The sequence below is a fragment of the Filicampus tigris genome, chromosome 22 (assembly GCF_054856515.1).
Source record: "Filicampus tigris isolate MCC_2025a chromosome 22, RoL_Ftig_1.0, whole genome shotgun sequence".
Taxonomy (NCBI): domain Eukaryota; kingdom Metazoa; phylum Chordata; class Actinopteri; order Syngnathiformes; family Syngnathidae; genus Filicampus; species Filicampus tigris.
This window is the reverse complement of record NC_141238.1, coordinates 6302837-6326248: the sequence shown is the minus strand read 5'-3', so window position 1 is coordinate 6326248 and position 23412 is coordinate 6302837. Positions and strand designations below refer to the sequence as shown.

The 23412-nt window shown below is 42.7% G+C and overlaps 3 protein-coding genes across 6 annotated transcripts in view; 1 reads left to right on the top strand and 2 right to left on the bottom strand.

Annotated features, from left to right (window-relative positions):
* Positions 1 to 337: 337 nt before the first annotated feature.
* On the bottom strand, positions 338 to 9565 carry optn (optineurin). The gene is made up of 13 exons (XM_086021752.1): positions 7320 to 9565; positions 5945 to 6069; positions 5670 to 5869; positions 5436 to 5597; positions 4434 to 4591; positions 4206 to 4302; positions 3249 to 3358; positions 3016 to 3165; positions 2849 to 2933; positions 2372 to 2530; positions 1112 to 1245; positions 902 to 975; positions 338 to 833 (listed from the first exon to the last, which is right to left on the bottom strand). Exons 2-13 carry the CDS (start codon positions 6063 to 6065, stop codon positions 721 to 723), a joined length of 1563 nt encoding a protein of 520 aa, XP_085877878.1. The 5' UTR covers positions 6066 to 6069; positions 7320 to 9565; the 3' UTR covers positions 338 to 720.
* ccdc3a (coiled-coil domain containing 3a) lies at positions 7565 to 13593 on the top strand. Its single transcript, XM_086021765.1, has 3 exons — positions 7565 to 9216; positions 9947 to 10144; positions 12178 to 13593. The coding sequence occupies exons 1-3, from the start codon at positions 8810 to 8812 to the stop codon at positions 12482 to 12484; spliced, it is 912 nt and encodes a 303-aa protein (XP_085877891.1). The 5' UTR covers positions 7565 to 8809; the 3' UTR covers positions 12485 to 13593.
* camk1da (calcium/calmodulin-dependent protein kinase 1Da) overlaps positions 9710 to 23412 on the bottom strand; it is a 31334-nt gene continuing 17631 nt past the window's right edge. For 2 of the 4 annotated variants that reach the window (XR_015084610.1, XR_015084609.1), the window contains exons 6-13: positions 23056 to 23131; positions 21839 to 21951; positions 20808 to 20886; positions 20608 to 20695; positions 20326 to 20518; positions 14302 to 14850; positions 12905 to 13076; positions 9710 to 10107 (exon numbers count right to left, since the gene is read on the bottom strand). Coding sequence is in view for 2 of the 4 variants with exons in the window: in XM_086021754.1 (XP_085877880.1) it covers positions 19435 to 19559; positions 20326 to 20518; positions 20608 to 20695; positions 20808 to 20886; positions 21839 to 21951; positions 23056 to 23131 (674 nt within the window). In the remaining 2 variants the exon portion in view is untranslated. Of the gene's footprint in view, positions 10108 to 12904; positions 13077 to 14301; positions 14851 to 14944; positions 19560 to 20325; positions 20519 to 20607; positions 20696 to 20807; positions 20887 to 21838; positions 21952 to 23055; positions 23132 to 23412 lie in introns of those variants that run through there. The other 2 variants (XM_086021754.1, XM_086021753.1) reach the window with 1 other exon arrangement.

Sequence of the window (23412 nt, the reverse complement as noted above, 5' to 3'; positions counted from 1 at the left end):
AGTACTGTGCCGGATAAAGTGGAATACATCTGCTCGAAATAGAATATATTGACACGTTTCCTAGAAGGGAAAAAAAAAAAAATCCCAGATCGTAGAAAAGCTCAGTGACACTTTTAAACGTTTGAATTCTCTTTACTTGGGATATTCCTCGGCTCGTCTTGACTCACAAAATCAAACTGCAAAATGACAAAACGTGAAAAGTTAACTCTCGACTCTTTTTAGGTACCAGAGATAGACCGATTAGTAGTAGTCAAGGGGGGGCCGATAACCGATATTTGGAGCCGATATTCATTTTCACTAAAAAGGAAAATATTGGCGTCAAAATAAAACTCTGAACTTGGTTTAATCGCATGTTTATTGAACGATTTTCTTTTTTCTTTTTTTTTATGTTTATGAATGTTATCCAGTGTGGCAATATTTGTTGTAAAATTCAAACAAAAAAAGCTATTGTATTGATTACCAAAAAAAAAGGTGCATAGTGTTCCCAAGGTCAGCAGAATCTCTCATAAAAAAATCAAATCAATACTTCCTTGAAGTTAACAGTTTTAAAATGATTTTTCTTAGCGGTCATCAGATTTTTAAAAAAACGGCCAATACCGATATTCATCAAAATACTGAATATCGGCGCCGGTAATCGATCTGTCCCTAGTAGGCCCAACCAGAGGAAGACTGAGGTTAAAGTGCGAATACGGCTAATACTACTAGCGAATGACGAGGGGGCTAGTTGATGCAGTCCATGATGTGGATCTGCAGGGAGTCCAGATCGGGCAGGATTTCGTTGCACTTTGGACACACGTGTTCGGGAATGCTGGCCTGATGCTGCCAGTCGGTGCCTGCGAGACAGAAAAACAAAAAAATGAAAAATAAAAATGAATAGCCCCGCCCCCAAAACCAAACATACCTCTTGAAACTAAAGCTGGCCCTTGTGTGTTTGGATTTGCAACATGTCTCCTTTGCATGTTGCCTAATTTCTGCCTGTGGACACACATGGGAAATTAAGATTTAACGTTACCGCATTGCAAGGAATTATTATTTGGGCAAATGGGACACAGGTGGTAAACTCAGTTCTGTTGGTTTTTTTTTGGGGTTTTTTTTCAATCTTTTGGCATACCGGCTCATCTCCTCCTGCAGATGGTTGTTCTGCTTCTTCACGTACTCCAGTTGGACAGCCAGACGCTCCCTCTCCTCGTGCAGTTTCTCCCTCGCCGCCCGCTCTGCGTAGAAATCAGAGCAGTAGACCTCGGCCTGCGGGGAGGGGCAAATGCGACAAAGCAAATGCAGTGCATCAAATCCATTTCAGTGCTCAGGATGACACTTTAGAGCAAAATAAATACATAAATAAATAAATACTTCGTTAAAATCATTCAAATTTCTTTTATTGCATTATTTATCATTTAATTCTAATTTGCTAGGCAAATATTTTGCTCATATTTTTATTTGATTTGGGCTTTTATGCAAAAACGCTCATTTTATTAGTAAAAAAATCGATTATTTATTCTTCAAAAATGTCAATGTAATAAAATATTAGATTACTACACTATTCCACAAACATTTTTGTGTATATTTAAAAGTTAATGTTATTAATAGTATTTCATAAGGACTTCATCTCACCATTCATAATTTAAATAATTATAACAATAATCAAGTCAATAATCATCCCTTTTATATTGTAGTAATAAAAATAAAATAGCAAATTGCAAAATCCATGCTCATTTTTTTATTTCATTACAATTTAGGTAATTATTTCAAAATAGCAATTATTTAGTCAAATATGTGAAATTTTTTTTTATTTATTATTCAAAAATGTCAATGTAATAAAATATTAAAATACTACACTATTCCACAAACATTTTTGTGTATATTTAAAATGTTAATTTTATTAATAAAATAGTATTTCACAAGGACTTAATTTCATCATTCACAATTTAAATAATTATAACAATAATCAAGTCAATAAGCATCCCTTTGATATTGTAATATTAAAAATAAAATATCAAACTGCAAAATCTATGCTCTTTTTTTTATTTCATTACAATTCAGGCAATTATTTTGTAAAACATTTGAGAAAAAAAAAAAAAAAAGCTACCAATAGTTTTGTATTTCATGTAAAACTATTCATTTTAATAATGAATAATTAATGCAGATTTGAATGACAAGTAACCAATTGCTTTTAAAAACACTCTCTGTAATTATTTGAATTCGACTAATATTGCTAAAGCTCAATGAGCTACATGAATTAAAAACATAAAAAGAATAACTAAATTTAAAGGAACTAAATTTAGGAGAAAAAAAAAACTGCTATCTTAATGCAACGACTACTACACTACAGGACTCTGACTAATCTAGATACCGACATAAAAACTGTGCCCACCTGTGCCTCCAAGACAGAGATGGTCTCCAGCTCCTTCTCCTTATTGAAAATCTCCTGCTTCAAGCTGTCGATGTGCTCCTGCTTGGTCGCCAGGGCCACCTCGGCGGCGCTCAGCTGCCCTTGAAGATCGTCCACCACCTCCCTGCCCACCAGCTCACCCTGCGGCACCGCAGTGATTTCACCGATTACTAACCCGTCGTGTCGTTTGAAAACATTCCGTTTCCTATCGGGGCTTGAAGAATGGAATAAAATCGCTTTTCTTTCCGCAAATTGAAATTAGCTATTGACTACAACTACGGCAAGGTGTTGTGTTGAACTCATACCGCATGTTTTTATGTCCATATTAGGGACGTAACGATTAATGGAAAATCGAGTTAAAAATCGGTTCGCCTCGATTCATTCGATTTGATTCATCGAAAATCGAGTTGGATGAGTTCATCTACCAGTGAAAAACGTTTCTTCACATACACACGTTACCTCTCTCCTCTTTCTCTCTTCCTGGAGCTCATTGTAGTCTTCAAACAATTTCGTGTAGGCGTCCTTCAGCTGGGCCAGGTTGATCCTGAGATGAAGCCAGCATGTCAAGCCCTCTGATTTGATGCCGCGTACCTCAAGTGTCGATTGGAAAACATGCGCGCGCGGACCTCTCCTCCTCAACCTTCCTCTGCACGATTAAACCCTGCGCCTGCATGCTCTCCAGCTGCAGCTTGAGCTGATCGTTCTCCGTTTTGACCGCCCGCGTGTCCGCCAGCTGGGCCTTCAGAGCGGCCGCGTCGTTCTCCATCTCGCGGCACCTGCGGGGAAGCAAAGTCGCGGGCCTTGACGCGCCGTGCCATAAAAATCGGAGCGTACGTTCTAAAGTGTTTGGTTTCCAAACCGGTCCTGCAGGTTCTTCTTCATGCCTTCTGCTTCATCCAGCTTGCTCTGGGCCCGCTGCAGCTCTTTGAATAGCGACATCATCTGCGATTTGATCAACTCGGATGCCACCTGGAACGCAAGACAAAACATTACGTAAAGAGTTCCGAGAAGCTTTTTCAGCTGTGCTCACTTTTTGCTGGTCTTTTCAAACCATAACTAAAAAAAAAAAAAAGAAAATTGTTTACACTAAGTACATTTCGACGACGTTGTCATTATTTCTGTACATAGTAGGGCCGGGCCGATTATTGGCGCCGATATTCGTCAACATGCAGAATATCGGCCTTTTTAAAACATCTGATGGCCGATAATGAATCAATTTAAAACTGTGTTGGAGTCAAAACAAAGATATGTGAAAGTTTAATTTTCTGTCATTTTGAAATTTTGGAGAACTTCATTTATTGTCGAAAACTATATGGAGCTCTTTTTTTTTTACTTTTTAAGACATGCTGACGACCTCGGGTGCTTCCTGAACTTTTTGTTAGAATTTGGTAACAAAGATGTGTATTGTCAAAAATTTATAGTAATTTAAGTAGTAAAAAAAAAAAAAAATCTACATTATGCAAATCTGATAATGTATCAGTCCTGAAAAAAAACATATAGGTCTATCTCTTGTATATAGCTTTGGAGACAGCAACCACAAAAAAAAAAACTCTTCTATGTCATCATGTAACATCCTGGCAAAAGTCAAACTTTCAAAATAAAAGCACGCAGTTTAATAACAGTTTCAACACGCAATAAACAAGCACAGAATTGTTTGTGTGCGACTGAAAGTGTGGCAAAAATGACACGGTGTGCTTTTATTTTGAAGGTCCGCATTTGACAGGACGTTATCGCATGAGCTCGCCTCACTTTTTCCGAGCGTGTGAATTTACTCGCTGACAGCCCGACAAAAAAAAAAAACGCGTGCAGTAAATACCTGACCCTTCTCCGAATCGTTTTGGGGCTCTTCTGTCACGTTGGTCTGTGTCGTTACGGTAACATGGTGGCTCCGATTTCTCTCCATCATTCTTATCCTGTCAAGAGTGCAAAGAAAATTTGTCACATGATGTCAATTCAAAATTGTAAAAAAAAAAAAAAAAATTGTAATATGACATATTTTCGATATTTCGACTTTTTTTTTTTTTCCTCAATATGTGCACTTTACACGTCAACGGTGGACTGCAGCTCGGCCTGCAGCCGCTCGGCTCGCTGGGTCTCGTTCCTGAGGGACTGCAGCAGGTGGCTGACGGTCACCTCCTCGCTGTCCAGGCGGGACGCCATCATGCTCGCGTCGGGACCTTTGCTGCTGACGGCGCCTTCGTCCTGAAAAGACGCGGTTGAAAACTCCACTAAAACTTGCAGGTTAGGATATGAAAACCCGAACGCCGATTCGAGGCCTATACATGTTTGAAGACCTTTTTCAAAAGTGTACTTTGATCAAATCTAAGACCTTTTTCAAAAGTGTACTTTGATCAAATCTAAGAGCTCTTACCAACAAACGTTATATCACAGTATTTTAAGTTAAAAGTTCAATTAAAGCATGAACTATGGAGATTAATTTAGGTTAAAAAAAAAATAATTAACTCAGTTAACTCAGTTTTATTCACTTCCTGTAGCAGCTGACCTCGGCTCACTGTGCATCCAGACGGATTTTTATGTAGTTTTACTTTAAAACGTTGCTCGAAGGCTCATTGGAGAAATCCAAAATAATTTGCACATTTTGCAAAGCCAAATTCAAATACCACATTGGTTGTACGTCATTGGTTTATCTTTTGTATTTTACAGGAAAATAAATCGTATTCAAGGATCAACGAAAGCTATTAGAACAGTATTTGAATCAAAATATTCTTTTATTTTTTTCCCCACATTAATTCCAAGATTTTACTCAAGCAGTAGTTGAAAAATACAATTAATTGCGATCAATGATGGAAAATATTGCGATGAATTAATTTAAAAAATTTAATCGCTTGCCAGCACTGATTTTAACACATTCAGTCATATTATTTCTTTGACAACAAGGTGCCATTTTTTAAGACATGTAAATAATTTCAAATTCAAAATTTCCACTGACTTCTAACCACAAATATTGAAAATTGTGGCTGGTCATCAATGTTGAGAGCCCGCAATATGGACGACGCCTGTAATATGAAACGTTTCTTCTGCTCACCAACACTGCGATGACCTCGATGAAAGAGTCCTCGCAGGAGTTCCGCTCCATCTTCAGCTGCAGCTCAGAGTTCAGAGCCACCAGGTCGTTTTTCTCCGCCTGCAGTCGGCTGACCTGAGCGCGCAAGGCGTCCACCTCGCCGCTGTGACCGGAAACTGCTACCTGCAAACGCCATGTTGAATGCTCCTCGTTCGAATTACGATCCGCGTGTCCCTGTATAACACGCCCACTCACTTGTGAGACATCCGAAGCGGCGTCTGACTCTGCCAGTTTCATGTTCATCTTCTCGTTTTCAACAACCAGAGCCTCCATCTGAATCCGGGCCTCCCGAAGCTTCTTCTCCAGGAAGACCCGCTCCTCCAGCTGATTGGCGCGCCACATGGACAGCTCCTCGAAACGCTCTTTCATCATCAGGTTGGTCCGGTGCAGAGCCTCTGGGGGAGGGAGCAGGTGAAGTGGACGGTTACACAACAATTAATAAAGGGAACAAGCGCACAAGCCTCTCTCACCTTTCAAGTGACAGTTTTCCTGGATGAGAACGTTCATCTGGAGCAACGCCTCCTCCGGCGTTCCCACCAAACTGGGTGAGCGAGAGACGTCCCCGTTCATTATGGGGCCTCCGGAAGCCATGATGCTGAGACAAGAAATACAAGATGAAATGTTGTTCTTTATTAGGGCTGTCAAAATGAAAGCATTAACTATGGAGATTAATTTCAATTTCATAACGCACCAAAAAAAAAAAAAAAAACTCAGTTAACTCAGTTTTATTTACTTCCTGTAGGAGCTGACCTCTGCTCACTGTCGCAAAGACGGACTTTTACGTAGTTTTACTTAGAAAAAGTTGCTTGACGGCTCAATGGAGAAATCCAAAATAATTTGCACACTTTGCACAGCCAAATTCAAATACCATATTAGTTGTACGTCTTTGGTGTATCGTTCATCTGTCGTATTTTACAGGAAAATAATCGTATTCAAGGATCAAAGACAGCTATTAGAACAGTATTTGAATCAAAATACACTTTTAGTTTTTTTTCCACATTAATTCCAAGATTTTACTCAAGTAAATATTGGTTCCAAGCTTCGTGAAAAATTGTAGTTGAAAAATGCGATTAATCGCGATCAATTATGAAAAATTTCGCAATTAATTCGTTTTAAAAATGTAATCGCGCGACAGCACTATTCATTATATAATTAATAACACTGTTTTAGAGTTGCAAAAGGTGGAAAGCCAGTTGACTCGCAAGCGTAATTTTGAACAGCCCCGTAATTTTGCAAGCCGAGTTTCAATTGACACGGTCATAAATGTAATGCTTATACTGGTGTGACGCGGTATCATTGTGTCTAATATTTTGAGGTTTTGCATTTCCCACTGAGGTTCACTAACTTATCTCAGTGACAAAGTATTGACAAAGTGAAAGTGACTCAGGACTCGCTCATGCTCCAGCAACAAGGAAACAAGCCTTCTGATCAGCAGGTCACATGACAACTTAGTCAGGACCTGGAGGTCCACAAAACACATCGGCTCAATTGTTGCTTTGATAAGGGGATCCCCGTGAAAACATACACAGGTTTCTTTTTGACTGTTTAGATTTTAAATGTAGCTTTAGTTTTGTTATTAAGTTTTCACCAGTAAACGCTTCTGGTTCTCTACCCAATGTGTTGTCTTGTTTTTGTTGTGGGGGCAACAGTAGTTTCCACAGAGGTCCAGGAGACACTACTGGAAGAGTGAGTTTCCCTTTTAGACGAGCCAAGTATTACAATCTATCTACGTTCTGTTTCTATTTCGACGAACCAACTCCGATTTTAAATGGAATTTACCAGTCAATTTAACACATTTCGGCCGAACTGCAATACGGCTAAACATTAAATGAGTTTCAAACTGACCTCCAGTGGGATCCGGAAAGCAAATTTGGACGTTCTTTTCGAACACAAGCGAACAACACTTGCGTTTAAGCGAAGAGTTGGATTGTTGTTGAACGTTGCAATGTCTCCTCCTGCTTCGGGTTGACTTCAAGTCCAACGCTTGAAAGCAATCAACTTCTGGTTTGGGACTTCAAAACAAGACAAAACAAGTCAACGACCGTCGTTCTTTGGGGCCGCGAGAACACTGATGTCTTTTATTCTGAAGGCGGCTTTGTCTAGTTTTCCTGTCAAAACTACGCGCAGCTGGTGGAAATCCATTTCCTTGAAGTGACGTCAAAAAGAGGATGTCAGCTGCATCTACGATAGTGGGTCCTCGGTTTACGACGATTCCCAACGTCGCGCTATGAACTAATTCTCGCCAATATGTAGCATATTTACCGCTGTCATGGCTATAATACTGCGTTAGTGCTCAAACGCTCAAATTCTAGTAACGTTGCTGTCGTTGAAACGGAACACCGTCGTAAAACGAGAGCTCCTTGTATCCCATGTAAACCAGCTATGGATATGTCTAGTGATTCTGTACGTGATACCCAAGATAAAATATTCAAACAGGCCCACGTACAACTTCTTAAACATTTGGAGTTTTGGTTGATTCCACTGTATATCGTTTCAAGTTTCCTAAAAACGCATCGAAATGACAGCTTTTATTCAATCACATTGATGTTCCGTTTAAAATCCACTAAATGGCAGTGTTGTAAAGCAGACAAATACTGTAATGCCGTCTAGTCTGCTGATGCGCTCAAGTCGCTTCTACAACGTTCCCCGGGCCCACAGACTTGAGACAACGTTGAAGACAGTTTAAAATATTTATTTGCTCTTTCATCTGAAATGTTCACAGACTTCTCCCTTTGCTATTCCAACTTTGCTTGTGTCACAGCCGCTAATCAACAGGCCCGGCCTTGACGGTCGATTTTGCCATAGTGACAAAGTCACATCATAAAACAAATACGAGTTTAATTAATATAGAAGTTGGTCTTAATTGTATTTAATATAGTAAAATACGGGTGGGAATGAGTTTAGCATTATGTGTTCTGGAAACACGCAATATTTTTTTTCTTTTAAGTGCCGAGCTTCATACTTTTGGATCATTCTGTATAGCTCAATTTAAAAAAAAGTATATATAATCAATATGGAACCCTGCATCGACAAGTTGAGAGGTATTTATGCTAGTTGTCATTGAACGCAACAATAAGTCACTTAACCCATTTTTCCACGAGTCCTTGAATGCAGCAGCGGCGCTTGTCTTAAAGCAAGGAGGCGTGCGAGGTGGACACTTTGAAATTGACTGCCAAAGTTTTGCACTAAAGGAGCAGGTTCATTGCTTGAAATCCAACTCCTCCTATTTATGGATCTTAGAAATGTAAAATCGCGACTTTTGGTAGTCATTGACGTCAAATTGTAACTCAAACTGCAATTGCATTTGCAAGTGGAACATCAGTCCAGGGGTCGTGATGACTTTCACTGTTTTTCTCCTTGCGCTGCTGAGCGTTTTGACGCATTGGTACGCTTTGACGCACGGCTGCCGGCTGCCGTCCGAGTGGCGGCCACTGAGCGAGGGATGCCGCGCGGAGCTGGCCGAGATCATCGTGTACGCGCGGGTTCTGGCAATCCACCGGGAGCCGCTGGGCGGTGGGGCGGACAGCCTGTACAACTCGCTGCCCGTCGGATTCGGTTACGGCTACGAGGGCGCGGAGGAAGGGCTGCTGTACTCGGCCGAGGTGGAGCTGCTGTGCGATCAAGCCTGGGGGAGCATGCTGGAGGTCCCGGCAGGGTCTCGACTTAATTTCACCGGCCTGGGTTACCTCTCGTGTCAGTCTCACACGGTGATGGAAAACTACTCCTATTTCTTTTTCCTCAGGTAGGCTTCAACGACGTGCGTTAGTAGTGTTTAGAGTGCAGAAAAATGAAAAATCTTCAATACATTCAATATTTTTTCCATTGTCGCTTGTTGATGATGTGAACTGCTTCCACTGACAACATGGCGTGCAAGAGCATATAGGTGATTTGGTTTCTATGTACTATATCGAGAACTCCCAATTTAAGAACAAATGGTGTTGGGTATTCAACTTTAATTAAAGGGGAAGTCAAACAAAACTTTTTTTTCCAAGAATATGTTCCCAGCAGGCCCACTCGTTGAAATTTCTGATTAATTTTGCGTTTGTGGAATAGAAATTAAGTAGCAAAATGCACTTGTTTCTAGCCATCTCTGGGGGCGGCCATTTTGTCTTCAGTCGACTGAAAATGACATCACAGCTGCTCACAACGACCAATCACGGCTGACCTGTTTTCTGAATCTGAGCCGTGATTGGTCGTTGTGAGCAGTTGTGATGTCATTTTCAGTCGACAGCAGACAAAATGGCCGCCCCCAGAGATGAATAAAAACGAGCGGATTAACACTTATTCCACAAACGCAAGATTTATCAGAATGCCCTGTTTCAACTAGTGGCCTTGCATAGAACACATTCTTGAAAAAAAAAAAAATGTTTGCGTCGACCGCTTAAGAGAGTAAGCGAATGGAAAGAAAAGTCGTAAATGTATCCCACGGGACGCGTGACATCCTCTCCGAACGTTCGCAATTTCTCCACCAGGATGGACGAGAACTACAACATCCTGCCCCACGGCGTCAACTTCCAGGACGCCATCTTCCCCGACACGGCCGAGAACCGCCGCACCTTCTCCAGCCTCTTCCAGTTCTCCAACTGCACCCAAGGGAGCCAGCCCTTCCACACTTTCAGCCCCGAGTGGGACACTGTGGAAGACAGCAGGGTAAGGCGTTACGTTCAGGGGTGTGGGTACAAATTGCACAGGGGAATAAGGAAGCTAAGGGCTTGTTTTTAGCCGGAAAGCAAGCTAGCATACTGTCGCTAACAGGTTAGCGCAACTTTTCGTCAAAAGCGGTTCTCAACACAAGCAATGATTGAATGACTTCTATGCAGCCAGCACGTGATTGGCCGCACGCGCTCACATGTCAGCCGGTGAGGATTAAAGCAAGGGACCGATTGGCGGGCGGGGGGAGGTCAAAGGTCAAATAGCAGAGATGGTCATCTGTGACACGCATGAGGTCACTCAGCAGCTCCGGTTCTGAGAACAAAGCAAAGGCGCATCTCTGCTCTTGTGTGGCTTTGACCTTTGACCTCCAGGCTCGTGGGGAGGACAAGTCTTTGGGGGGGGGGGGGGGGGGGGTCGTGACAGTCAGGGCGAGGCAGGTTGCCAAACAGGTGTTCGGGAATTTATGAAGACCCTTTTTCTTTTTAAAGACAATTTTCGTACAGTTTAGAAAAGGCGGAACGCTTTTTCCTCCTCCTGTCGACGTTTGAAGCGTTCAAGACATTGAGCCCCTAAAGTTGAGCGCGGGGGATGTTGTTGTTCCACCCTCGTGGGAACCAGACACCCCCTGAAGGACACACAAGAGACTTCCTCTACTTTCAAAACCCTTCATTAAGCTTTTGTTTGAGGATACCATGTAATCCTCCTACTGAAAGATAAGCCACTATCCCCCCCCCCCCCCCCCCCAATCCCTTAAAGGCATATCATTTGTTATGCGGTAGAATGCAATAACGGAGAAGTCGGGGCCAGTTTGTAACAAAGTCCTTCATCAGCACATTTAACGTGCACTGATTAGCGGGGAATGCTCAAGCTCGAAAAAAATGTTTTGCGGCTCTCGTAAATATTTTATGTGGACTTTCAGAGGCTTGAAAGTAGTCAATCCCCAAAAGGTAGACGAGGAATTTTTATCAAGATGTTTCTAGTATTTATCTGTCTTTAATGTTTCGATCCTGCTACTTCAAGCAATAATATTAAAAGTAGTGCTGTCAAACGATTACATTTTTTAAAACGAATTAATCGCAACATTTTCTATAATTAATCGTATTTTTCAACTACATTTTTTTACGAAGCTTGGAACCATTATTTACTTGAGTAAAATCTTGGAATTAATGTGGAAAAAAAAAGAATATTTCAATTCAAAGACTATTCTAATAGCTTTCTTTGATACTTGAATACGATTCTTTTCCTGTAAAATACAACGGTTGAACGATACACCAAAAACGTACAACTAATATGGTATTTGAATTTGGCTGTGCAAAGTGTGCAAATTCTTTTTGATTTCTCCAATGGGCCGTCAAGCAACTTTTTTAAAGTAAAACTACGTAAATGTCCGTCTTTGCAACAGTGACTCTCCTCTAAATTTGGCTGCATAGTGAGTAGCTACTCCTACAGGAAGTAAATAAAACTGAGTTAACTGAGTTAATTTTTTTTAATGAAATTTATATTAATCTCCATAGTTAATGCTTTCATTTTGACAGCCCTAATTAAGATTCTATCAATGTAGATTTAATGACTAGTCTTTTAAAATGTCCCTTTTTTTTCTTCTTTTTTCTCAAATTTCACCACCATCAAATTTCAACGCTCATCCTTGAAATTGAATGTTGTACTTTTACAATGCACGCGTGCCTTAAACAGTGTTTATACAGATGATGCTTTAACAGCTGGCAGGTAATACACGGATGTTTTGACAGATGCTGCATGCGTGTGCATGTTTTGGGTATCCCGCAGAGAACCTTCTTAGGACCCTGTGAGAAAGACTGTCCACCATGTATGGCTGTCCTTTATAACATTGTCACTGGAGGACAAATTGGAGTAAAAAGTACATCAAGGGGTACTGTAGTATTCGTGGCGTGTCGTGATGAAAGAGTCATTTACCCCAAGTGCATGCTGGGTAAATGCACTCACAACCCGGAGGTTTGGAAAACAAACAAGCAGGCAGTCTGCTGACTCTGTGCTCTGTGCTCGCCCCCCCCCCCCCCCCCCCCCCCCCCAGCTTGCTGTGCTCCTCCGTGCAGGCGGCGCTGTTCGACGAGGAGGAGCGCGGCCGCGAGCTGCAGGAGCGCCTGTCCGCCGCCGAGCGCCGGAACAAGCAGCTGAAGGGCCGCGTCCGCAAGGTCAAGCGCTCCCTGAGGAACGCCCGCAAGGCCGCGCGCAAGGCCGAGCAGGAGGCGCGGGGCCTGCTGGCGCGGCTCGAGGCGGCCGAGCGCCAAGCCGGCCGTCACCTCAACACCATCAAGCAGGAAGAGCCTCCGGCGGGGCGATACGCCAGCCCGGCCCTACGGCAGAGAATGCAACTCTGATGGATCGCGTCAAGAGACTGCGGGGCGGTCTTTAGCGGCAAAATCCAGCTTCTGTATACAGTCTGGTCAAAAGTAACCCAAATTGGGCGAAAGAGCTAAGAGACCGAGCCGGCGCTTCGAATCATTCAACGCAATACCCTGTAGGGGTTGGTAAATGCTCTAAAATGGCTGGCAGTGAATTACAATACTCATTTTATGACTGACATTTTGGAAGAAGAAGAAGAAGGAGCAGCAACTTGAACGCTCGGAAGAGAACAAACTGTTGGGACTACTTAGATACAATTCCACGGAAGAAAAAAAAAAAAAACGCAGGTAGACCGGATTGCTTTAACACAAAATTGGAGTCGGAGCCAAGTTTTCCGGGACAAAAATCACAAAAGCAGACCTCCCCCGGAAGAGAATCAAAGCGGTTGCACTTGCCTCTTTCCGATAGCGTTGCAGTGTCGAGGCCTTCCTCGCGCATCCTTCGTCCAACCGCAGGCGGCTGAGCGGGTCCGCTTGGAATGCCGTTGACTTGTTGCGCTCTGTGTAAACAAGCGCGGCCGGCAGTGAGATGGGGGAGTCACTTCATTTTACGGCACTCTTTCACAGTCTGGCTGGGAAAAAAAAAACGAGGATTGAGTCAGTAACTGCCTTTTCGCCACGCCGAGTCATAAACGGTTGATTGTTTGAGAGTGGAAAGAGCGGCAATAAGCTACTAGTTGCGATGAAACATGTTGGATGCACTTGAGCAAATATTGTATTTGCGACATACAATCAATGGACTTTGCTGACATTTATTCCAAAAATGTATGATTCAACTTTGCTCATAGACTTTTTTTTTTTCTACTTCTTTATATCCATCGTCCCTTATTACACGACATGGAACGAACTCTGTCCGTTTAAGCAGCCTTCTCATTGGCTGGAAAGTATCCTGATGTTTTCACTCATATTTTGACTTGTGTCAAGTGGAGAATAAACTAGATGGAATGTGAATCGTTTTTATACTATAAAATTGCATTTGGACCAACATTAGTGTGGTTGTGAAGTACGTACAGGTATAAAAATGTTGAGCTCTAGCACTGTTTTCTTTTGCCTCTGCCGTTGCCATAATTCAACATATGGGGGGGGGGGTCGAGTGGTGCCCAATACGTCTATTTAGCGTAGCGTCGACGGAGATGAGCTTGTGCATGTCATTATCTTATGTTAATAAAGTCAGCCACACGACGTGCTGCCAACTGTACTTCTTTATTAAACTTCTCTATATCAATTACTGCATCTCACATAGAACAACAGAACGTATCACTGACCCGTAATATGAGCCAATCACATTCGTGTGCACTTCAGGGACCACTCGGAAAACAAACTTAAAGAATATTACAGTGCATTTATAGCGGCGGCGGCGGGGGGGGGGCCCGGTCCAAACCGGTCCGCGGCTCGGTTGTTGGGGACCCCTGCACTATATTATTACGCGGTGGGCGCGTGTTTGGGGAATTGTAGGTCAGAGGAGACGTTCTAATGTGTGGGGTATCATGGGGAGAGGACTGGTGTGCATGTCTGGTTCATCAAGTGAATGGAATGTGTTTGTGAGGGGGCAAGAGCAGCAGGACGTCGTCGAAATATTCCTCTAATTCGGCCTGGGTGGGGAGTGAGACATTCGAGTGTTATTACCCTGACTAGCTAAAAGTTATCAAGCTAGCTTGTATAAATGACAGGTATCGAATAATCACGCATGACGAAGGGAAGCTTGCTAGCTAGCAACATGCTAACTTAACTCGACGGAAAATCCGACTCCATCCGAGGACATTTGGAGATGTAATGCAGGGAAAATACATCACCTCCGCATATCTACTTCCCACGAATGCCTTAGAGGGGAAAAAGGATCTTCTTTCTTTTTTTTTTTTCCGACCTTAAAACCTGCAGGCAAAAAAAAAAAAAATCTGGAAGATTTACAGGCATTTGTAAATAGCCACAATTGAGGATGAGGTTCAGAAGATAGAGAAAACATGTGTTCAAATATTCTGACTGGGAAGTTTAAGGTTAGAATTACTTAAAAAAAAATTAAAGTCAGATATTCAATTAAATAGGCGGCAAATTTAAGATAAAATGAAAAATAAATGAACACGCCGACAGGTCAACTTTTCAAAAACATCTAAACTGCGGAGAATTAGTCAAGAATTTATAGTTATAGGAAGCGGAATCTGCAAGAAAGTGTGCTTTCAGGCTTCTAATCCAGAATTCCATCTTGAGCCAACAAAGGTAACCATTGCCTGGAGAGTTTGCAGCATCTGTCTTTTGTCTGCTCAACATCTGTTTCACACCAAATACCTTATACGCTCCATCCAGCATAGTGGTGGTAAACTTGGCCTCATGGAGCCTAAAGCCTACTGGTGGGAAATAAAAGCACAATTAGAACAACATCAAACAGGGAGTAAGTGTGAAAATGCATACATGCTCCCCAACAAAGAAAGAAAACAGATGTTTTTAGTGATCATTCAGGATTTATTCCAGGAGAAAAAGAAGAACAAAAGACAATCCAGCCGGTGTCGTCATGGTAACTGATATGTGCACATGATTGTCGAAGGCATCCGATACACAAGCCCCATGGACACACAAATCGTAAGCATCGGCGCGAGGGTGCCATTGAGTTTGACGGTGGTGCGCCAGATCGGCCGACGCAGGGGAGACGGCGAGACACTGGGTCACCATAGCGAGCACCGCGTTAAGAGTTTCAGTCTTACAAACAAGAGCCGAGGCCCTAATCCATTCCGAAATAGGGTTATGTTAAATATATGGAGATTTTTTTTTTTTATCGATTATTAGCTAAACCAGCCAGGTGAAATCACCAGAACCGTTCACCGTTGGCAAACACCCACTATATGTATTTAAACTTAGCAAAACACACTTTTTAAACACCCCCCCCATGGTGAGTGCATTACAGTAAGGACAGTCTACTGAGCCCCCCTCAAAAGAAACGATTGCTTAGAAAAAAATGGGCCTGTAAACATTTAATTGTGATGCAGCGCTTAAACTTGGGGTGTACGAAAACCGATTTGAATGGGAAAATCGGTTTTGATCTAAATGATGCGAGTCATTCGAATCAAACTCAATTGAATCGTTCCACAAAATATATCGAGATACGCATCGAATTATGTTGTATTAGAGAGTACACCATTTATCTATATATATATTTATATATTAGGAATGTAACGATTCACTCAAGCCCCGATTTTCAGTTCCCGATTTTGATTCGATTCGATTTTTTTAAAATTGCTACTATGCAGCATTTTCTAGATTAATTCAAGCAACTCGAGTTTCGATTAATCTAATCGATTATTCGGGCGAATCGATTTTAAATCGAGTTTTGATTAATCAATATATGTATATATTCTTTTCAGTTCATTCATATTGTGAAACCATTGCCTTTTTGTTTGTAGAACTGAAACTTCATTCTGTGACAAAAGGTTCGACATAGGTGCCAGAATCGGTTCATTTTTACACAACACAGATACTGCAGTCAACAATAGCCACTTGAATTCCATAACAGTGTGTTTGAGAGTTGTCACAGCTTTGGATTTCTTCCTTTAAAATGGCGGAAAAAAAAAAAAAAAACGTAAGCCTGAGATCATTAAATGTTCACTGACACTGAAGTGGAACTGGAACACTGAAACATTCGACTGCACTGTCAAATGTCAAAACTCTAAAGAGGAATTTAATTGTTTTTCCCCCCTCTATCGGAACATTCCAAAGTTACAATCAACACTCGGAGGCACGCACACACACACACACACACACACACACACAATCGCTCATCCTCTCCCCCGAGCCAGAACAGCAAAACATTTGTCAATACCTTGAAAATGATCATTTATATTCACAACCTATGTACACAAACATCTTAAACATTCATTTTTTTTTTTTTTTTCAACAATGGTTGAGAATTAATTTCTTCCATATAGAAAAAGCGGACATGAATTTCAGGTACAACATTCCGATTAATATACTTTTCTGGATTTTTCGCCCCCTCCCCTCCCCTCCCGACCCCAAAAATACTGTAACAGAATTTTTGAAAATGCATAGCAATCCATCTCAATATATGTACAGCATACCGGGTCATCGTGAATAATCAGATTAAGCCCTTATAAACGTTTTTTTTTTGTTTTGTTTTTTTTAATGTGTGTGTGACGCTTAATTTCCTCTGAGAAAAACATGAAATTCTAAAAACTGCTGCTCGTTTTTTTGGGATAAGACACACTCATATTGGAAGAAATTAAAAACACACACGTACTTTGTTAAGACAGTCCACTAAGACAACATGCATCTAAAGACACGCTCGAAATACCGGGGGGGGGGGGGGTACACGGGACAAAGTCGGTTCTGTTTCAAGGTTGTGGGAATATACAGGTTGTCCTTCATGCAGTGGTTTGACATAACGTGTGCATAAGTACGCACCCCGAAAAAAAACCCAAAATAAAACGATGGCAACTCACAATGACGATCATATCAAATCATGGACAAATCGATCAAAGCATCATAGCTTTCTCGTCGAATTCCGCCCAACCCCTCGCGTGGGAATTCACGTCATATTCCTCGCTCTGCTCTTTGGCTACATATTCACGATAAAGGGATAGCATCGAGTGACAATCTGATATGCGCCGACGTTGCGCTGCTCTGCTTTTGCCGCAAAACAAAGGCCGCTGACAAAATCGGTAACGAGGGAAAAAAACAAAACAACCTTCCATACTAAACTGACTAGAGATAGACCGATATGCTTTTTTTTCAGGGCCGATACCGATTATTAGAAGACAAGGAGGCCGTAAACCGATATTTGGAGCCGATATTAATTTTCAGTAAAAAGGAAAATACCTCAAGAAAATGTACTCTTAACTTTGTTGCAACGTCTTTCAGCATTTTTCTTGAACAATGTTTGCATAATGTTGATTTTTTAAAAATTATTATTTCAAGAAATTTTTGACAACATACACCTCTGTTACAAAATTCTAACACAAACTTCAGGGAGCACCCGGGTTGTCAGCATGTCTTAAAAAGGATAAATGAAAACTGAAACAATAGCTCCGCGTAGTTCTCTACAGTAAATCAAAATGTCAAAATATTAAACTTGACCATATCTTTTGTTTTGATTCCCCCGGTTTCAAATTGATTTATTATCGGCCAGCAGAGTTTTAAAAAAGACCGATGGCGATATTCGTCGAAAAGCCAAATATCGGTGACGATAATCGGCCCGGCCGATCATCGGTCCATCCCTAAAACTGACCCAAACTGCGCTTCTTGGTAGACAGGGTGAAGGTCATGTCTATGTCTAACTTTTTCCAACATGACTGCCTTCAGGGGGGAAAGGGAAACGAAAAAGCGGCGGGTCGCCGGCACACGAGCGCGGCGGCGGTTTCTCCCTGAGCACAACTGAACTGGGTGCAGCTCCGACCGCGGCGCGGCGGCGTCATGGCTTGGAGAGAGTTCGGCGAGGAAACAGCGGCGGGCCGTTTTCAAAATTTGGCCAAGCTCAAGGCGAGACGACGCCATCGAAAAACACGCCCGGCAATGTCACGTGATACGGACAAAAGTATCGGGACAGCCGATGGGAGGTGAAAAGGAAGAAAATATTCACCCATCTTTTTTTTTTTTTTTTCTACGTTTTCGAGGCGTCTCGACAGCTTTTGTCCTTCCGGTGTACATTTCTGAGTGTTTCCGTCTGCGTCCAATCAAGGGCAACATTCAGGAAAATCGTTTTGAAAGCAAACACAAGTAGTACAACGTTGAATACAATCTCTTCCTCCCGCCTGACAAGCGTCGGCGGGTGGCGTTAACGCCGCCTCGGTTCTCCGGACTCTCGCTGTGCAAAATAGATAAAAGCTCTAACTAGGGCTGCTCGATTATGAAAAAAAAATGATGAATCACGATTATTTTGGGTGATAATCGATTATTTACTTTTTGGTACAAAACAAGAAGATGTTTAAAAAATATAAATACAAACACATTTCTTTGAAATAATGTAAGCACCTTTTGGACCAAAAAAAAAAAAAAATCTATAAAATTAGTTACAAAATTAAAAAAAAAGAAGGTGCAAATGTATAGATTTAAGTATGATTTCCTTGTGTAAAAAAAAAAAAGTGTGCTGGATATGAATAATTAATTAATAATCATTTTATACGATTATGCCAATTTTGGAATCGTGGAGTGTAATAATTGTAATTGAATTTCGATTCATTGCACAGCCCTCGCACTAACTCATATTTTCCTCTCGCAACAGTCATAAGGTTCCTTTAAAGCACTTCTTGAAGCACAAACGCACACAGCACAGCCAAGCCCCTCCCCCCCACAAAAAAAAATAAAAATTAAAAAGGTGCTATGTGCAGCATTTAAACTATGAATGAAAAACTTGCTGTGCGACACAAGCGGATATTCATCAAAGCAAATACGAAGCACACAAAGCCAGCAGTTGGATGGTGGGAAACCACCCGGACTCCATGTCGGGAGAAGCTTTTCCGCTCGAAAGCTGGTCATTAGCATGAGGTAGTGGCGACCGATCGACTTGATAATGTTTTTTTTTTTGTTTTTGTTTAGAGGAACCCTCCGGCGAAATTTTGACGGCCTTTTGAAAAATTCACACATACCAGCTTTAAATAGAAGAAAAACGAAAACATTCCAGTCGATCCCCCCAAACGAAAACGGACAGACAAGTTACTCAGATTGGTGAAGAAGAGATGAGGGGGGGGGGGGGGGGGGGCGTGGTTACAAATGAAGGTCCTCTGCTCTCCCCGGAGCAGGGCGAGGAACCAGCTGGGATGGGAGGAGGAAGAGGAGGATGTGGCGGGGGCGGGGCGGTGGGGGTGGGGGGTTCGGGGGGCACTTCCGTGAAGAAGTTCAGAAGGGTGAGACAAGGGTGCCGTCCTCCTCTCCTCGCGTCCTCACAGCGCCGTGGCCTCCCAGCTGGTCCCCCGCGACACCTGGCGTCACTTGGTCTCGGCGAGCACGGGGGCGGGCACCGCCGGCGGGTGCGGCCGGCTCAGCTCCGCCCCCGCCGCGGGAGAAGCGGCCGCCGAGGCCAGGCTGCAGGGAGTGGCCGGCGTGGGGGCACCTGGGGGAGGAGCCAAGTCACAGCGACGGGGGCAATTTGTCATCCTTCGCAAAATTGGAACGTTGGAACGCCTATTTTCTGGAATTGTCGGGATCGATCGAAAATGCACACAAATGTATGATTAAAAACAATAAAAGGAGAAACAGGTGACTCCCTTCGGACAAACAGATTAAAAAGAACGGCCCGTTTTATGATTAAAAAAAAATAAAAATTATATAATTTTTTTTCCCCTTTTGCTTATGTTTTGCAAATTTAGCTTCTCTTTTTATTAGATGTTTTTCTCCCTTTGCAGGATTTATTTATTTCTATGGAAGACCATTTCCGGCAGTAGAAAATAAAACCTGAAAAAAAATTAATTAGCAAATGGGCCAATTTTTTTTTTTTTTGCCCGATTAAATAAGTCATGATTACGAGATATTCTATAACTTTGCTATGCAATATTGATATTCTTTTTTTAACTGACAGAAATATATATTTCTTTATTCCCTGATATTTCTCCTAAGACCAGACGAGCTTTTTTTTTTTCCTCCATTTTTTTTTATCAATTATTAAAAGAAAAAAAAAAAGCTTTAAAAAAATTCTCATGGGAAAAAAAAAAAAAAAAAAAAAAAAGAATTGTGGCAGTTTCTAGCATTCACTTTTGATGCTAACGCTGCGCTTTACAAAATTCGAATAACGCATTATTCTTGAGGCCTTAAAAATGTTCTGCACGCCATTTTCACACGTCCAGAACGCACCCCGTCAGACGTCGTCGTGTCCTACTCACATTCCTTGCGCGGCGCCGCCAAGTCGTCAAAAGACGGCGTCTGGCCGGCGTTCCGGTCGGCCTGGCCCGGCCCCTGCGCCGGCTTCTGGCCCGGCCTGGCGGGGGGGTTGGCGGCGTCCACGCTGCTGCCCGTGCTGCTCCCGAGCTGCAGCCGCCTCATGTGGCGAACCACCGCCGTGGCGTTGAACGCTTGCTGTGAAGGGAAAGCGGGGTGAGCCCTCGCCGCCAGCGTAAACAATCGCGCTAAACGATGGTAAAGCGACTGCGGGGAAACGAGCTTACCCTCCATTTGCTCTTGGCAAAGTTTTTCCGGATTTGCCGGCTGACGGACTCGTGGATGTTCTTGCAGAGCGCCGTGTCCCCGGCGATCCTGGCAGCACAAGCGCGTGGTTTGTTGGCACTCGTGACTCGATCGATATCGCCGATTGATTGGATGTCTCGGCGTCGGCTCGGCCTTTGCGGTGTCATTCTGTGTCGCTTACCAGGGGTGCCGCAGAGCCTGTTCGCAGGTGAACCGCTTGGCGGGATCTTTTTCCATTAGGTTGCTGATGAAATCCTTGGCTGGAAAATAGGATTACGTTTATATCGGGGCAGTCAGACTGATATAATATAGCAAGTCTGCTGCTATTTATTGCTACTTCAACATTTTTTTTTTTTTTTGGTTAAAATAAGATCCATGCTCATTTCTGTTAGCCTGTCAATGGCGTTTCACATTATATGCTAGCATTGAGCTAGCAGACCTTCATGAGACAAAATGATGTAGCATGGTTGAACACATATTTTTTCTCACAATAAGATCTATGCTCATTTCTGTTAGCCTGTCAATGGCGTTTCACATTATATGCTAGCATTGAGCTAGCAGACCTTCATGAGACAAAATTATGTAGCATGGTTGAACACATTTTTTTTAGTCACAATAAGACCTATCCTCATTTCTGTTAGCCTGTCGATGGCGTTTCACATTAGATGCTAGCATTGAGCTAGCAGACCTTCATGAGACAAAATTATGTAGCATGGTTGAACACATTTTTTCGTCACAATAAGATCCAAGCTCATTTCTGTTAGCCTGTCAATGGCGTTTCACATTATATGCTAGCATTGAGCTAGCAGACCTTCATGAGACAAAATTATGTCGCATGGTTGAACACATGTATTTTTTTTTGTCACAATAAGATCCAAGCTCATTTCTGTTAGCCTGTCAATGGCGTTTCTGAATGCCTTCTTTCAACTCGTGGTCCTGCATAGAACAAATTCTTGAAAAAAAAAAAATGTTTGGGTGGACTTCCCGTTGAAGGAAACTTTACAGAGTGTAACGATAGGTTTAAGTTATATCCATGTTATATTTAAGTTAGGTTTAAGTTATGCATTGGAAGCATGTGGGAGGGGCAAAACAACAAAAAAACACCTATTGCAGGTGAGTCTGGAGCATATTCCCTGTGATAAACAGGAGTTGACTGTCGACAATAAATATTGCAATATAATATAATATACTATAAGGAGGAGGAGGGCTCACCGGAGTCGGATATGTCGTCCCAGTACGGCGCGTCAAACTCGTAGTCGGCTTTGAGGATTTGTTCAAACAGCTTGGAGTCGTTCTCGTCGTAAAACGGGGGATACCCGCACAACCTGCCGACAGCAGGCTTTGTCATCCCCTCGCTCTTTTCATTTTAAAATCCAGCCCACTCGTAAATGAGATGACACTTCCATCTTGACTGTGACATCATTCAAGTGAAGTACTTCCACTCGGTTAATTAGGAAAAGGCGCCGGGGGTTGAGCATTTTCACAACGTTGCTCTATGAATGATGGGCCAGCAGATTGCGCCGGTTTATTGCGCGTTTGATATGCGTCTCAAATTTAATTCACATATTCGATGGCAATCACAGTATTGAGTGAGAAAGGGGGAAAAAAAAAAAAAAAAATCACAATTAGATGATTTTCCAAAATTGCTCAGCCCGATTTAATTGCAAAATAAACTTTCTTCATCGTTTTCGACAGTGCTCCCGTCGGAGTGATTTCAAAACGACTTGCCGTCAAGCTGACGTCAGACGCGGAGCCTTGAAGACAAACGGCCTCAATCTCCCATTGCAATTAATGCCGGTCCAACAAAACATCATCCGCGCCTCGTTACCAAAACTTTTTGGCTCATTAAAATGCCGTTCCCCATCGATACACAATCGCACACGCGAAAACTTTTTTTTTTTTTTGTTGCTTTTTTTCTCTTGACAAAGGCCAACCGGTCAAACCGAGCGAAAACTTTCAAGGGCGGGCAGACGCTTTCCTTCGCGGGATTTGTCGTTCAAATCCCAGGTGATTATCATGGCTGATTACCTGATGCGATCTTTCCACCTGAGCAGCGGCGAAAAGCTAACAAGCTCTAAATCGCCGGACTAATTGCGCGAGTGGCCAGCGGGGAGCCGAACCCCGGTCCTTTTCCGTAACACGGACAAAACACCTGCGCGGGTGTGCGCGCGTGAGGTGAGTCGGCGCGGGGGGTGGGGGGTGGAGGGGGGGGGGGCGATCTTGCAGCACAAGTCAAAACAACCAGCGCCGGGCTCCGTTGCCATATAAGGGCATCGTGCGGAGCCGCATCTGGTTCTGATGACGGCGCCTGGCAACATCGACTAATACAATCAACTGTGAATTATTTGCCGTCGATAAATAAATACGTTTTTCAGACCGGTTAAGGGGAAAATGGGGGGGGGGGGGGGGGGGACTTCAATTGGACTTACAGAATATAGGCGATCACTCCGATGGACCAGCAGTCCACCGCCTTGCTGTATGGCTTCTGGGCAAGAACTTCTGGCGCTAAAATGAGACAGATAGACTGAGTAAGCTTTTGGCACCCGGGGTTTTTTAATTACTGATAAAAGTCTTTTTTACAGGAGCTTTGCGGTTGTTTATGCGCCGTTAAAGCCGGGGGCGCTTGAGGGTGATGTGAACGGCTTTTTTTTTTTTTTTTTTTTAAATGTGCAACTGCAGCTGTTTTAAAAGGCTCCATAATGGTCATAAGTCACATCAATTGTGGGAAAGGGTTTTGAAATGATTTCTCTTGGGCTCATTTCAGAAAGCCGGATTTTGCAGAAGGG

Coding starts and splice junctions, on each gene's coding strand:
- optn (XM_086021752.1), bottom strand. CDS start 6,065: ATGGCTTCCGGAGGCCCCATAATGAACGGGGACGTCTCTCGCTCACCC. Junction 4,303..4,433: donor CTGCAGTCCACCGTTGACGT/GTAAAGTGCACA, acceptor CACTCTTGACAG/GATAAGAATGATGGAGAGAA. Junction 3,359..4,205: donor ACGATTCGGAGAAGGGTCAG/GTATTTACTGCA, acceptor CTTGCGTTCCAG/GTGGCATCCGAGTTGATCAA.
- ccdc3a (XM_086021765.1), top strand. CDS start 8,810: ATGACTTTCACTGTTTTTCTCCTTGCGCTGCTGAGCGTTTTGACGCAT. Junction 9,217..9,946: donor TCCTATTTCTTTTTCCTCAG/GTAGGCTTCAAC, acceptor TTTCTCCACCAG/GATGGACGAGAACTACAACA. Junction 10,145..12,177: donor GTAAGGCGTTACGTTCAGGG/GTGTGGGTACAA, acceptor CCCCCCCCCCAG/CTTGCTGTGCTCCTCCGTGC.